The sequence below is a fragment of the Poecile atricapillus genome, chromosome 1 (assembly GCF_030490865.1).
Source record: "Poecile atricapillus isolate bPoeAtr1 chromosome 1, bPoeAtr1.hap1, whole genome shotgun sequence".
Classification (NCBI taxonomy): Eukaryota; Metazoa; Chordata; class Aves; order Passeriformes; family Paridae; genus Poecile; species Poecile atricapillus.
Genome location: NC_081249.1, coordinates 128,082,063 through 128,097,321, shown reverse-complemented (window position 1 = coordinate 128,097,321; position 15,259 = coordinate 128,082,063). Strand labels below are relative to the sequence as shown.

At 40.6% G+C, this 15,259-nt stretch overlaps 1 protein-coding gene across 6 annotated transcripts in view; it reads left to right on the top strand.

Annotated features, from left to right (window-relative positions):
* Positions 1-1,063: 1,063 nt before the first annotated feature.
* Positions 1,064-15,259, top strand: part of PPFIA1 (PTPRF interacting protein alpha 1) — a 52,465-nt gene continuing 38,269 nt past the window's right edge. For 2 of the 6 annotated variants that reach the window (XM_058843590.1, XM_058843572.1), the window contains exons 1-2: positions 1,066-1,374; positions 2,469-2,732. In XM_058843590.1, the coding sequence (XP_058699573.1) occupies positions 2,469-2,732 (264 nt within the window). In that variant the 5' untranslated portion in view covers positions 1,066-1,374. Of the gene's footprint in view, positions 1,375-2,468; positions 2,733-15,259 lie in introns of all 6 variants that reach the window. The other 4 variants (XM_058843599.1, XM_058843582.1, XM_058843612.1 and 1 more) reach the window with 4 other exon arrangements.

Genomic DNA, 15,259 nt, shown 5'->3' with positions numbered 1-15,259 from the left:
CAGCGTGGGCGGCGGCGGTATCACTCACAATGCAGCCAGCGCCACGCGGGTCTCGAACCTGGGTCCCCGGCAGCGGGGAGCGGGGCAGGAGCGGCCGCACCGCCCCGCGCGGTGCATTGTGGGCGCCGCACTGATTTATGCGGGGCCGCGGAGAGCGCCGGGAGCGGCGGGAGGCGGTGGCGAGCTGGGCCGGGAGCGGCGGGGCCGCGGCGGCGATCGCGGCTCTCCGGGTGCCCAGCGCTTTTGCCGCCCCCTGAGGCCGTGGCGGCACCGCCGGACGGCCGGCACCACCCACCCGGCCTTAGCCGACCCCGCGCCGGCCACCACGGACGTGGAGGCGGCGGTGGCGGGCGGAGCCGGGCCCGGCCCGAGGGGTCCGTCCCGGCGCGGCGGAGTCCCCGCCGCTCGGTAGGGGCCGGAGCGAGGGCGGACTTGCCGGGGCCTCCGTGGCCGGGCTCGCTCCGCAGGGGCTGAGCGGAGCCCGGGCCGGCCGCGCTCCCGGCGCCGCTGGGGCCTCCGGCGGCGAGCGAGCGAGGCGAGGAGGGAGGCCCGTCCCGGTGCTCCTCGAGACGGGCGGGGGGAGCAGGAGATCCCCGCGTCCTCCGCCTGCAGCTTTGTTAGCCGGGCCCTCCGCGGGGAACGGGAGCGGCGGGACCGGGCCGGTGCTCCCGGAGTTGCCAGGTCCTTTCCGCGCTCTCGGTTGCGGAGCATGGTCTGCGGGACTAGTGCAGAGGAAAACAACAGGTCTCGCTCCCTGCTCGCCTTCCAAAGCGACGCCAGCGCCTTGCTCTTGGGATTATAAATGTTTGAACTAAGACCCAGGGAACTGGAAGGAGAGGTTCCCGTTGGAATTAATAGAAGAGAAAAGAAGGGAGGCTTTTCCAAATCCTCTACAAGAAGGCTCGTGCTGTTTTCCCCTGCTGTCCGTACTCTGTTTAATAATGCGATTGTGACCTGAATGGAATTTATGAGCGATGAATTACTGAAGCTTGTTGCACCTCTGCATCGGACTACTTTTTTTTTTTTTTTTTTTTTCCTTCTGTCAGCACATGATTCCTCCATCCCAGCTGTTGCAGGACCTATGGGCCAATAATAGAGGGATGGGAAGCTGAGACAGTTTATTTTCACATTCTTCTGTGCTGGAGACTTGGCGAGTTAGCTGAAGCTGCTGCTTTTTACTGGATCTGCTCTTTCCTCGACAGGTTTATTTTTTTTTTTAATGTGTTTCGATTAAACAGTCATTGGACTGGAGCTGGATGGGTGCTTTGCAATCCAAAATGTTTTGGGGGATAACAGAAAAGTGCTAAAACAGAGAACTGGTGCTGCAGGAAACCTGGGGCCTGTTTATCAAGACTTTTCGTTTTGTTGAGCAAGGTAAATAACGTAGTGGTGAAAATTCAGGGCTTATCGTAATCATGCACGGAAATGTTACAAAGCACTCCAGACTGTTCTAAGTCTTTCAAGGGATTAAGAGCACCCACAGTAAGACTCAGAATGAATTGTTCTTTTAAAATTTTCAGATATGAATGTGAAATTTAAGGTTGAGAACCTGGTTTATGGTACCTGAGAGGTTGGGGGACCTACTTTTCCTGATTTTGCCTTAAGTTCTTGTAAGTTTATGCTTTTGAGAGAGGTTGCCTGAAGAACTTTCCTGGTGGTTCAGTGTGCGGTAATTGCACAAGTGGGGTTTTTCCATGCTTTTTAAAACCTTGATGCCCTAGCTCTGTTAGAGTCTCTCAAAGGTGCTCCCAGTTTAGTGTGCTTACTTCCAGCAGTGCAGTGCTCTCATTTGCATTGTGAACTGCATTCATCCTCTGCCTTTAATTATTTTTGCTTACCTTTACTTTTGCTGTCCACTTTGACAGCTGCTACTACTTCATAATGAATTTTTTGCTTTTTTAATTCCTTTACATGTTTTTATCTCCCGAATCGGACTGTTTGGATTTACCGCTCGTTTACCATACATCACTTTCACCACCATAAGCCTTCTGCAGCCAACACAAGCTCAAAGTACTGTTGTAGATACAATCTTTGTACGTTTGAAGCAGTGGAAGAAGCAGATAATGATTCCCAGAATATGCGGTGTAATCAGTTACTGAATGAAGTGTATAATTTTTGGTGTGAGGCTGCATACCTATCTTTGCTTTTTTTAAAGATCTCAGCAGCACTTTACTCCTCACAAAAACATAAATCCATTTAAAGGAGGTCACAGTTTGAGATGTAGCTGCAAAAATCTGGTTTTGCAAGGAGTCATGAGATTCTCATTAAGAAGTGAAGCCTTGATTAAGTTGACTGTGTACCTTCTCTCCACTCTTAATGAAATAGTGGCAAGCACCAAGGTGCTGGCAACCTTTGCTGATGCTATCGTGGGGAGAGCTAAGTGGGTATTATGGGCAGCACTCAGAGTTCCTGTTTAGATTTGCTTGATCGAAAATTCTGGCCTTTGTTGTGTCTCGTTTTGTTTCAAGATGATGTGTGAGGTGATGCCAACCATCAGTGAGGCCGAGATTCCCGCCGGGGGAAATGGAGGCCACGGTTCAGGTTCCCCGTTGCAATCAGATGCTGATTCCCACTTCGAGCAGTTAATGGTGTCCATGCTGGAAGAAAGGGATCGCCTCCTGGAAACGCTGCGAGAAACTCAAGAGACGCTCGCCCTCACCCAGGGCAAGCTGCATGAGGTTGGCCATGAGAGGGATTCCTTGCAGAGGCAGCTCAATACTGCACTTCCACAGGTATGGACGTTTGGGAAGGAGTGGATTTTTCGGTGATTCTTGCGTTCTTTGTGGTACGTTGTTGGCTTTTTGTATGTTTGATGTGTTTGTATGTTTTGACGTATTGGAGTCAGGTTGTCTTCGGGGAAGATGACTCTATCCTGGATCTGTTAGCGCTTGCTCACTTTGAGAAAGATGCAAAAGCAAGGAAAGCAGGGAAGAGCAGCCCTTTCTTTCCAGTCTGCTTTCCCAGTTTCTGGAATTTCCTTGGCTTAGCATAAACGTGGAATGGTATCTACATCCTTTTGTTCAACAGAACTTGATGGACTTTTTTTTGCACCTTGTACTTTTTAAATGCTATTTCTTAATTGCCTGATTCATTCATGTACCTAAGAATTAATACCTGGTCTAGTGGGAGGTATCCCTGCCCATTGCAGGGGGTTGGAACTGGATGGTCTTTAAGGTCCTTACCAACCCAAACCATTCTGGCATTCTGTGAATCCCAGACAGACCACTGTGACACTATTACAGACTTTGATTTAAAAACTTGAAGACTGCTACCTTTTGAATGCATGCTAAGTTATCATGGCAACGTAGAAGTCTGAGTGTGTTGTTTAACCTGTTCAGTTACTTCTGAAAAGTTTGGATTTGGTTTTTGGAGGGTTTTTTTTTTTTGGTTCTGCTAGGAGTTCCTAATTAGTGCCTTGTGGAGTATGCACGTGGCCTGCAGTGTTAGGTTTGTTACATAAGGAGCATAGTTAGGAAAGGTGATTGGTGTCCACAGAACTCATTGGGTTTTATCCATTCTAGTTAAAAATAATACAAATGGACTTTGAACATGTTGAGAAGCATTTGGTTCTAGGCAAAGCAGGGGCTATTTTCACGTGTTGGTTAACTGTTGACAGCCTTGTGCTTTCTGGCATGGTGGTTGTTGTCCCAAACATGACACAATGATGCTTTTACAAATATTCCCATATCCTTAAATATTGTAGTTACTGTTTATACCCTTTAAAACAGTGTTAAGTCCTTCTGTTTCACTGCTCTCATTATAATGTAATCACTGTATGACTCTTGCTGTGGTAATTGGTGCCAGTAATTACTGAGGGATAGAAACGAAAATGTTACACCTGTTAGTCTAGTTCTGTTACAATTATGAAAATCAGAAAGGAGACGTTTCCAACCTTTGCTGCTGCCCGTGTTAAATCATGTGCTGCAGGCAAAGATCATTTTTAATTTTTTGTTGTAATAATTGTGGCTTCTCCTCATCCTCTGTGTCACATTTACTACACTAACGGAGGCCATTAACCACTTGCATTACCTGCGAAGTGTAAGACCTGAGTTTGTGGCTGACCAGAATCATCCCAGCTTTCAACTCTTCTGTTCCCCTTTTTCCTTTTCGGTTCTCAGCCTTCCTTCCTAAATCTAGGAGGCCACTTGCATGTAAACATCACTTTCTAAACATTTTGGAAAGATTAATAAACAGTTTCTCTTTTCAAGAATGCTGTAATTGCATGGTTTCATGTGAAATCTATTGGAAAAGCAAGTCAGTTGAGGGGGAAATTTTACTACAATTTTATATAAGCACACAGCAGCGTATGGATTTTTGTAGATTGCTGTTAGAAAATACTGTTTTCATGCTGTGGAACTGCTGTTTTTGTCCTCAGAGGTAGTTAGTTCAAGTGGTGCTTTCAAAAATCAGAAGTACTTTCATTATTATTGCTACATCAGAAGTAGCTCTTGTATTGGGCAGTTTTTGTTGTTGTTGTGGTAGAGTCAGTTCCTTCATGGGTGTAAATTTTTGATGAGGTGAAAAAGATTTTTTTTTTTAAAATTCTAATATGTGTTCACTGTCAAAACTTTATGGTGACTAATATTTGAAACTACTTGAACTTTTTCGTTCGTTATTTCAAGCAGAGCATTCTTTTGAACTACTGCCTCGACTGACCTATTGTTTAGCTGTGGTTTTCAAAGAGGGTAAAGTCTTTAAATTTAATAAAATAACAGCTGTGTTGTATTTTTTTCAAAGAAGGAATAGCGTAGATTTTAATTTTTTTTTTTTTTTTAATCATAGTAGTTGTTTTCAATTTAGTAGATCTGCAAGGTCAGTTTAACTGTACAAAGACCAGTGTAATTTCATGAATTACTAAATCACGCTGTAACCAAAGTATTACTTCTTTCTCAGGCTTGGCTTGTAACAAGTCTTTGTAGTTGATTTTAGACTACTTTATCTTAATGGGTATTGAATTGAATTGTTTCTATGTGCACTTTTCCTGTTTTAGATCTTTAGCTGAACCAGACAGTTTTTAGACCATTCTGATGACTGGTGGGAAGTCCTGGTCTAAAAGCAGGAGTGCCAGATGGATTTCTTCTATACCAGAATTACCCTTCTAGTTTTGTTATGAAGAAACTCGATTTCTGATGGCATCCCTGTGCTTAATTCCTTACATTCACTGAGTTTTATGTGTATAAGAAGGAAGCTCATACTGGTGTGTATATAATTAATTTCAAAATGGCAAATCAGTATTTGCATCTCTTAGATTCTAAAAATAAATGCAGTTTTTCCTGCAGCAGTGATGCAGATTTTGGGGTCACAGAGAAGCACACACTTAGTGTGGTGGGCAGCTGGGAATTTAAGGCATCAATTCTAGCTCCGTAAACCTGGGACAGCTGTTTAGGGTAAGGCAGCTTTTGTGGATGTCTCAGGAGAGCATTTTAGTCTTATATAGGTGTGCTTTATCTCTTACATTTACTCAAAGTAAAGCTGACTTTTTCTGGGTTTTTAGTGTGGACAGCTGGAAGTGAAATACATCACCAGTGTCTTGATAAAATAACTGGATTCTTGGCAATGCTCTTTGTTTTCTGGGAGTTTCCTTCTATTACAGATTACCCCAGTCAAACTGTACTCTAACCTTGGAAAATGAGCTTGAGGAAATCAAACTGCTGTGCTAGACTTAATTTTATTATTTCTACAATTTTTCACAGAAAAAAAAGAACATTAGCTTTTTACTTGAAGAGCTTTATAACATAAATACATTCAGTTATGATACTAATTGTGGCCTGTGTGGATTTAATGATGCCCTGTAAGTGCCTTTCAGAGTGCATTCTATAAAATTTGAGATTCGTGTGCTTCAAATTTAATCTGTAAAATTGTATTTAAAGGTTAAATTTTGAAACTAAGGTAGATGAGGTCCAAATTACTACAGTTCTTGCTATTAAAGTGTTGCAGGCCAGGATTCATTTTGCTGATAGAATTTCATGTAGATGTTTTATGTAAATGAAAACATGATGCTTGTTTTGATGGCGAAAACCAGAGTTTAATCTCCAGTGACTCTGGTGCCTATCACAAATAAAAGCACAGTCAGTGAATTCACAGCAGTTGTTATCAGGATGAAAATTTTAATACATATGTTAATTTTATAAGCTGATAAATACAATAAAAATATGAAGCAACACATATTAAGATCCATCTTAATCTTGCACCTCTGATCTTTTGATCTTAAATTTATCATGCCTCTTTTTTTTCTGTAGAAGGTAAGCAAAATAGAAGGTTAAAGTAAAAGTTGCTTTCTAGCCATACTAAATATTTTATCGCTACTTCACACTTCAGTTAAAAATGGTGTGTCTCAGTTCGTATTTGTATTCAGTGAAATTCACGTATGTCCCTATAGAGTGTTGTTCCTTAGACAATCTCAGAAACAGTCAATGCCTCACACAATAGAAATATCAAAACACCTGGCCAAAAGACTGCCCTGGCATTGTTTTGAAATGATGGACTTAAGAATTTCGTTGCTATTTTCTCAGTAGTGGTATTTGGATTTCCTCCAGCCAGGTTTTGAGTAATACAGGATGTCATAGACATAGAAATGAGGTTTTGAATTGTACCTAATATGAAGAACACAGTGTCAGAAAACACATTAAGCAAAGGCCTTGCCAGGCTCTGCAGCAGCTGAAATTTCCTCAGCACTTGAAGTACAACTTCGTTTCCAGCATTCCCAGATGCTCAGCCCCGAGGTGCCATAGCTTGCACTTCTTACTCTGGCAGCAGCTGGTGCTGACTTCTGAATAATAGCCATTAATCTCAGCAGAGTGCCTAGGAATCCTGGAGGTGCCAAAGGGTTTCACATGGATGTCAGAGCAGGCACATCCTCCACTGCTCCCGCCCTATTCTGACAGCAAAGATGAACAGGACTCTTCCTGTTGTGTTTTCAGACATCTGTATTGAGTTTCAGTTGCTAAATCTTACTTAGCTCTTACTGTTAGTAAATTACTAAACTGATTTGGCTTTACACTAGTTTTAAGTCAGACAGAGATAGGAGTTAGCATTCAGAATTCTTCACTGATTATCAATAAACCTCAGCTTCCCTAATATTTCTTTCTTTTCAAGGCATAGAAACAGACACCTTTTGCTCTGAAGCTTCAAAGTATGAATTTATCTGAAATAATGCTCTATGTTTGGGCCAAAGCTAGTAGTTACACTTAAATAATGCACTGGAGTATATTGAGCACCGCGTCTCCAGAATTGGTTCTGTCTTCTTGGTTTCTCATGCGGATATGTTTGGGTTTGTTTATTGAAACATCCCACCCCTGCCCAGCTGACATCTGTTTGTCTAATGTTAGCAATTTGCTGTTTATACTGTGCTTTTAATTTAAGGTTTGCTTGATTATAAATAGTCCTTTTAGCTGGATTAAATTTGGAATTAATTTGGGGTTTCCTTGTATTTGAGGGTGAATTTTACTGTTGTTCAATTTGGGGTAAAATTTATTGCTGTTTTACTGCTGAATGATGTCCCATCCACCCCCTTAATTGGCAGACTTGGTGAAGTCCAAAACTAATTTTTTTATTTCCCTTAGTTTATTTGTAGGAAGAATGTTTTGATGTCTGCACAGAAATGCTTTGCATTTGGTTTTGGTAGTGGATGAGGCCCTGACACAGGAGCTAGTGATTATTTTTCCCTACTCTTGTGCTACTGTGGACAGATGTCTGACAGTGGGTTTATTAATGCTTGGGGTGCTCTAGTCTAACCCGTAGCCTAAAAACAGTCTGTATATATGGTGAAATGAGCTATAATCAAAACAAAGTATTTAAAATATATATTTAGAACCAGGTGAACATAACATGTATACTCTCATCAGTGCTAGCTTGCCTGTAGCCTCTGGTACAACAGGTAGTGTCTTTTGGTATTTAGAGAATTCTTCCTCTGTTACCTTTCATTTTTTTCCTCCATTCTTTTTTAAGAGCATAACTAAAAAGTGCTTTGCCCTTGGCCTTTTTTTTTTTTTTTTAAGATAAATATGAATTAAGAACACAATCCCCTCCCCCCTTACAAATTCTTAGTGTTTTAATGTCCACTGGCCTGAGACTTTGTTTTATCCTTTATATTTAGGAGACTTGAATGTTGGCTTCATTTACTGTAGGTTTTGGTCATAGAATTAGGAGGACACATTGTGTTTTAATATACACAAGCCCCTTACAGTTAAGAGTGACGTCAGAGACCTTGAATTTTTGGAAAGAGCATTTTAAGTGCCTGTTAGTATTCTTTTTTTTTTTCACCTCTCCCTAAGTTAGCATTGCATCTCCAAACTGCATGAATATACTTCAGAATTGAATTTTGGAATTTATTTTTTAGTTTTCCACTTTTAAAGGAATATGACAGAGGTCTTGGTGTAAGATGCTTGTGGCAATTTAGGCAGCTTAAGTCACTTAAAGTCCGTAAGGTTCTCTGGTATCTGTTGACATGTATTAGAAAATACTCACCATAATCTCTTGCTACAAATACTGAGAAGAGATAAATTGTGTTCTATGTGTCAGGTAATCTGGATGCTCATAACTTTTCAAGTGTCTTTTTTTGTAATCCTGCCTGTGGGTTCCCCAAGTGTAAATGTAATGCAATTCTTGCCAGGAAAAATGTTTTCACATTCTCTGGGCTGAAAGAAGAATTATTCTTTTGCTACTGAATGGAGTAAATTTTTTATTCAACTTGACTTTTTCACAGAGGCACAGGGAAATAATGTTTCCACAACTTGGAAACTCCAGATGATTGTGTAGGGAGCTGAATCCATATCTGTAGGTCACTTGAGGAGGTTGCTCTGGGAGTTTGGATACTTAGAATTGGAGGAGTGTGATTACAAGTCCAAGTAAATGCTCACTTTTATTCAGATGTGTTGTTTACCTCTAAGCTGATGTGAGTTGCTGGTTCCCTTGGTTTTTGCCTGTGACCTTTATCTGTTTCAGACTTGACCTTTGTTTTCATGTAAGCTCTACTGAAAATCAGTTCCTTTTCTTCTGATCAGCCTGACAAGACTCTGTGGCCTGTTCCTGCAGTGGCTGGAGCTGCAGCATTTTTCAAAAAAGAAGCTTTGTTGCTTAATCTTCTCTTTTGCTGCTCTACATGAGCCTTGAACTTTGCTCTTGTGTTTATGCTCCTGTCTACTGAGGATATGGTTTTTGAGGATGGTAATGGAGATCTTAACAGAAATATAATTTTGGTTGGATCTGAAATATGCCATGGTTATTGGTGGATATATGAATAAGAACAGTCAACATATTCCTGTAATTCATCTGTCTTCTGGTTATGTTTTCAGAAAGAGAAATATCTAGAATTAGTCTTTTGTTTTACAAATTCTGTGAAGTGCACCAAGGTTCAAGTCCAGGCTGGATGGAGCTCTGAGCAAGCTGGTCTAGGGGAAGGTGTCCCTGCCATGGCAGAGGTGAACTTTAAGGTCCCTTCCAACCCAAATCATCCTAGGATTCTGTGATTCCTTAATGAAAAGATCCTTACATGAGCAGTATTGAGCATAATCAGATATCTTCAGCACAGATTTTAAACAAGGATTTGTTTAAAGGGCCACTTGGAAAAAAGCTTGAAAAATTTGATTTGCAACCTTTTGAGTTTTGTTAAGAAGAAAAATGAACTTCCTTTTAGAAAACAAGCATTATTTTGTTGTGATAAGAAAATGGGCAGCTTTTGGTTTTATTTTTTAAATTTAATTAACATTTTCTTCTTTTTTCTTTCTTTCTCTGTAGAATAGCAATCTCTCTTTGAGTATGGTCTGAGCCATGCTGTGTTTTGCTTTACTCCTATTGCTAGTACATACTAGAGTTGGGTATCCAGTTGTAGAAATATATTCTGAAGCACAGTTCTTGCCTTTTTTTGCTTTTTACCTTTGAGAGGTAATCTTACCTCTTATATAAATGCACATAAAATTTGGTTCTATACCTTAATACATTTATTTTAGAGGCACGTTTACCTTTCATGTAGAATGGCAGGGTAGATTATCTGGTAAAAATGAGTAAAGCATGGAGATCGTTAAACACTGTACTGTTGAGAGAAGTGAGATTTTTCTTTTCCTACCACAAATTCACAGAACAGTGCACAGTATAAGGATTTAATTATATAAGCCTATGCAGATAAGTAATTTACATAGGTAAAAAAGCCAAACAAAACAAAGACACCTTAAGATGTGCAGTTTAAATGAAGAATTTCTGTGTTGGCCTGTACAAAGTTGAGTCTGGTTTGATGTATGGTTGAAAGATCTGTGAATGTTCATGTAAAGAAACTACCTTGCAGTTGATGAAGTCTACTGATCATTGTCTTCAACTGACAATGTTCAGTGCTGAGAAATGCAGTTAATTTTGAATTACTTGAAAAGGAATTTTGGCCACCAAAATCCTTGGTATAAAGGCTAAACATTCTTTATTGTGGAGAGAGCTCACTCAATAAAGAGGATCATAAATTCCTGTTTTTTTATCGGTACTATATCCACGATTATCTCCATAAATAGTGAGCTCTTTTATTAAATTAGTTTTGGATATTCAAGCACAGCCATGAAAAGGAAGGGAGAGATCTAAAGGTGTTCATTTGCTCATTTGCTTTACAGAATGCTTGATATGAAAGGTTTTTCAATGTGCAGCCCCAAATTATCTTAAAAAAGAAAACTGGGAAAAAAGGGAGTTTTGTACACATCTGAAGGGACTGCTGTCTTGATCAATGACAGGGTTTAAACTGTGGATTTGTGGATTTGAGTTGTGGATTCTCAATTGTCCTATGTGAGCCTGTCACAATTATTTAACAATATAAACTTTTGCCAGTAGAATGTTAGAGTCAAAATGCTCATTTTCTTTGCATTCCTATCCACAATTGGGAAATCTGTGGGCTGAATATGCTGGGAGTCATGAGACTCTGTTAACCTTGCTGAACTAACAGTACCAGACCTAAATTCTGTGCTTATTTGCTGTGCTTTTACTGTAGCTTGTGTTTGTGGATTTGCTGTTCCCAGTGGGAAGCTGGAGTCTGTAATTTTATATAGTTAAAGTTTCTGTTGTGTAGTTTATTTAAAGTCCAGAATGCATCTCACATTTGAATCTCTTGCTTCTACTCTCATTTAAGACATGGACTGCTTTGGAAACCCAGAAGTAAAAGAAACTTCTGATTCAAATTAAAAATGAATAAATTCTCTTGTTAAGAGTTCTTCAGTTAATGTAATGTGGATATAAAGAATGATGTTGCACCCAGGAGACCCAAGGGTGGAAGAGCAGAGCCTGTGTGGAGTGGGATATTGGATGTGTGAGTGAATCTGGTTGGGCTTTCCAAATTTTTATGCCTATGGTAAGGTAAACTCCTAATTTCAACTTATCCCTTCAAAGCTCTATTTACTGTAGTACATTTGGGGGAATGACCAAAATTTAGATAATTTCACATAAGGGTTTAGATAATTTCAGGGATGCCTTAGGATACTGTGAATCTTTTTGTTATTCTTGGGTAATGTACTTTTCATACAGCATGACCACCTTTTTGTAGATCATGGGAAAAGGCTTGAAAGGTCATAACATTCTTTTAGCCTTATGTTAAAGAGCACGAGGCAGGTGCATCCAGTAATTTACTTTTTAAAACATGATGATTGAGTTTTCAGAATGTCTTTGGAGGGTGTGGTTCTACACCATTACCTTCCAAAAGTTGAGTCTTTGTCTCAAGAAATCTGGAATTACTTTGCTTCATGTAAAGTGGAAATGGAACAGCCTTTTAGGATTTTTAGCTGTCCTTTTCCCCTCCCAGGGTCTCTTTTATGTTGGTAGTGATGTTGGTGTAACTCTAATCCCACTGGAGCTACAAATTACTAGTATAAGCCTCTCCTGATTTTTGTACAATGATTACAAAAGATTAAGTATTGGAAAAGAGAGGAGGAGAAATGGGCCAAGCATTTCTTTTGTCTGAACAGAGTAGGAGGCTGCAGGGCTTCCCTGTTGCATTATCTTTCCCTTGGTTTTAGTCCAGTGTGGGTAGGAGCTTCACAGGTTCCCCACCAACCGTCTTTCACTTCAGCATTTATTAGAGGTAAACACCATATTGACAGCCTGCCCATGTCTTTTATTAATTAACTTATTTTTAATTTATTACTTATTGATTGATTGTTATTTTATTCCTTTGCATTATAGCTTTGCTCATCTCCCTGGTTTCCTTCTGCTGTCTGGGTTCCGGTAGTCATCAAGTTTAGAACTGTTCATTATGGATTTTTTTTGTGGTAGACAAAAAAATTACTTTGAACTTGAAAAAAAAGCTTTAACCCTCCCCCTAAAACAGCTCTTGAATGTTCAATATATGTTGCTGATTTTTTCCTGTTTTTTTCTGTGTTTAGATAGCAGACATGTTTCTTGTAGGACCTGAGACTGTGCTTTTTATGTGTGGATTTTGGAATTTCTTTGTTTTGGAGTATTTGCTAAAATGGAGCAACTTTTTCATGGAATGGTCTAGTAGAATTTATTCAGAATGTCACAGATTTGGACATATTTAGCTTCAGTTAGCCCAATAAATCCACTCAGCCTGTAGACTAGGGTGATAGTACAGAGAAGTAGGAAAAAAGAGCTGGTAAGTCGAATTTCCTGCTGAAGGCACGTATCTGTCCTCAGTGAGTATTACTTGCTTAAACAAGTTTGAAATTATGAGACTGAAGTGTTCATCACTTGGCAAAAATAATAAATACATGTATATAATAGGAGAGCACTGTGGGGGAAGTACATGCTGGTGCTTGTTTAATGAGGATGGCTTGGCCAGCCTTATTCAGATATTCCCAAGCATTCCCTCTTAACAAAGTGTGAAAAATGTACTTTTCAGCTGCTAGCCACAGAATGAAAGCTGGCAACCAGAGGCCAAGATGAATGATTAGAATAGGGCAGGGCCTCAGCTTCTGCTCACAGTTTTTGCAAGCAGGAGTATCTTGTCACTGAAATAATTGTGCATGATAGGTCTTGTCCTGGGTCTGTTTGTAAAAAACTGTGCAATATTAGTCATGTAGTATGACTAGAACGTAGTATGTAGGGTTAAATAATTTTTTAATTCATAAGAGTCATAGGAATTTAATATTTAATGCCAGCTGAGCCAGAATTGTGCTGTTTCTTGTGAGTGCAGTATGTTTAGAGTTGATGCGCAGAAAAATATTTTCTTCTTGTCCAAGTAAACTTACAATTCAGTGTTGTTAGCAACTTAAAAGATCTTGCTGCAGCTGTTTAGTCTGCAGAATGGGGGTCCCAGGAAAATTACAGAGCTTCTTAAATCTTAGCATATCTTGCAGTTCTACAGTTTGGCATCCCCAGGGAGGATTGTAAGCTGTTCCATCCAGCATGGAATCCCAAGAAATCTTGACCAGCTTTGTGTGAGGAGAGGAGAAACTTCAGTGAAATCCGTCTACTGTCATATTAAAGATGGAGTGGTTTTGTCCCATACCTTGTCAAACTGGTAATGCAAGATTCTTGCTCTTTAATTAAGTACAAGTGTATTCTCCTTTTGCCATGGTGGGTATGGGTGTGGGTAGGTTTCTTCACTGACATAAACTCCTAAAATGGAGATGCCTAAAGCTACACCTAATTTGTGCTGCTGCTTTACTGTATTAGTTCCTAATCAAAATAGACTAGGCTGGGGGTGCAAGAATGTGGTAACTTGGATTGTGAAACCCTTAGAATTCACTGATTCAGAGTGTCACTGAGAGGTACCTATTTGTCTAACTTCCCCAAGTATTGTAGCCTTATTCTGCATTAAATTAAGCTGTTACTCTGGAATCTTGAGGGTTGGAGTGGTATGGTACTGAAAAGGATTACTTTGTTATCAACTGTTCTCAACAATTACTGCTCTGCACAAAGCAGCCATCCCAAGTTGAAAAGCCTGTTTTTCAATGATGACTAAACTTTTCCTGATGCATATTTTAGCTGATTTGGACATTTTTTCAAGGAAAACAAGTTCAGTATGGTTCTGAATACTTTTGTGCCTTCTCGGCCCTATTCCTGTACACTGAGGAGCAGCTAAGGTGGAACTCTTTGCATAGCCGCACCACAATGAAGTGATTAGAAGGTTTTCTGCTACCGTTGCATATGAATAGATGCCAAGTTTCATGCAAGTCTGAAGGCTGCTTCTGCATTTCCTGTGCTTGCTGTTGTAATGCTTCAGGTTTTGAACTTCTTTACTCAGAAGATCCATGGTGTTGCCTGAACAGAGGCAAAATTTCATAAGTATTTTTACAAAGACAAGTGAAGTAAGTAACTTAAAACTGGTATTTCAAGTTAGTGCTCAGTATGTTCATGTCTTGTTAATCCTCTGTTCGTTCTGCTAACTTGCACGGTTTGCCCCCTCAATTGAGTATTTGGAGAAAGCCCTGGGGGGAAATCCAGGTACTTGGGTAGAGTTTTTCACTGGTTGATTTGATACACATCTGTAGCTTTAAAAGGGATTTAAAAGGCTGGCATAAAAACGGGTTGTGTCTGCTCTGGGTTAATTGATCACCCTGTGCAATCTACCCTGCTTTGAACAAGCTGTGTTGATTTGTCAAGGCTGGTGAAAAGATTAGCAAACTATCTGATTCTGAAATTACAGATTCAGAATGTTTTGATGATCCCAAGGCTCGTTACTCTACAGAAGATGCAGAGCAAACTGCAGGTTTTAATAGGAGTGACTGGATGAGGTTTCCTGACTTGTTTAAACAACTTCATGTTCCCTTTCCTTAGTTTTTCAGACTACAGAGCAGTTGTATGATGTAGCTGTGACTTGGTTTTGCCTTGCAGCACATGAGCGGCAAATAGGCTTGTAGGGACCGTGTGTTGTCACATGTGTGACTTGTGTTCCCTGTGGTGGATGGAGGGAGGTCTGGGTGTAATGGCTGAGCCTGGGAGGTTGCCCTGTGTCCCTTCAGTCCAAAGCAGTGTGTGATCAGGGAACACTGGCTCTCCAGTGATGCACGAAGGTCTGGTTTTGCACAAGGCTTTGCCCCTGTCGTTGTGTACATAACAGCACTGTCCTGCTGCATTTAGGGAAAATTAAATGCAGGAGGCCAGGCAGTAAGGGTCCTGCTAGTCCAGCTTTGGACAGGCTGTGGTAAATTATTCCAGTGCAGTGTGCACAAGGGTTTGGAGGTTCCTGCTCCAGACTTTGCTGCTGTGTGTGTGAGGTCTCAGATTCGTGTGGTGAAAGGAAAACCTCTCATTGTCAGAGGAGCAAGAGGCTGGATCCAGGTTTGGGTTCCGCTATTTTACCCCCTGCACCCCACATAGGGCATGTCTGAAATGT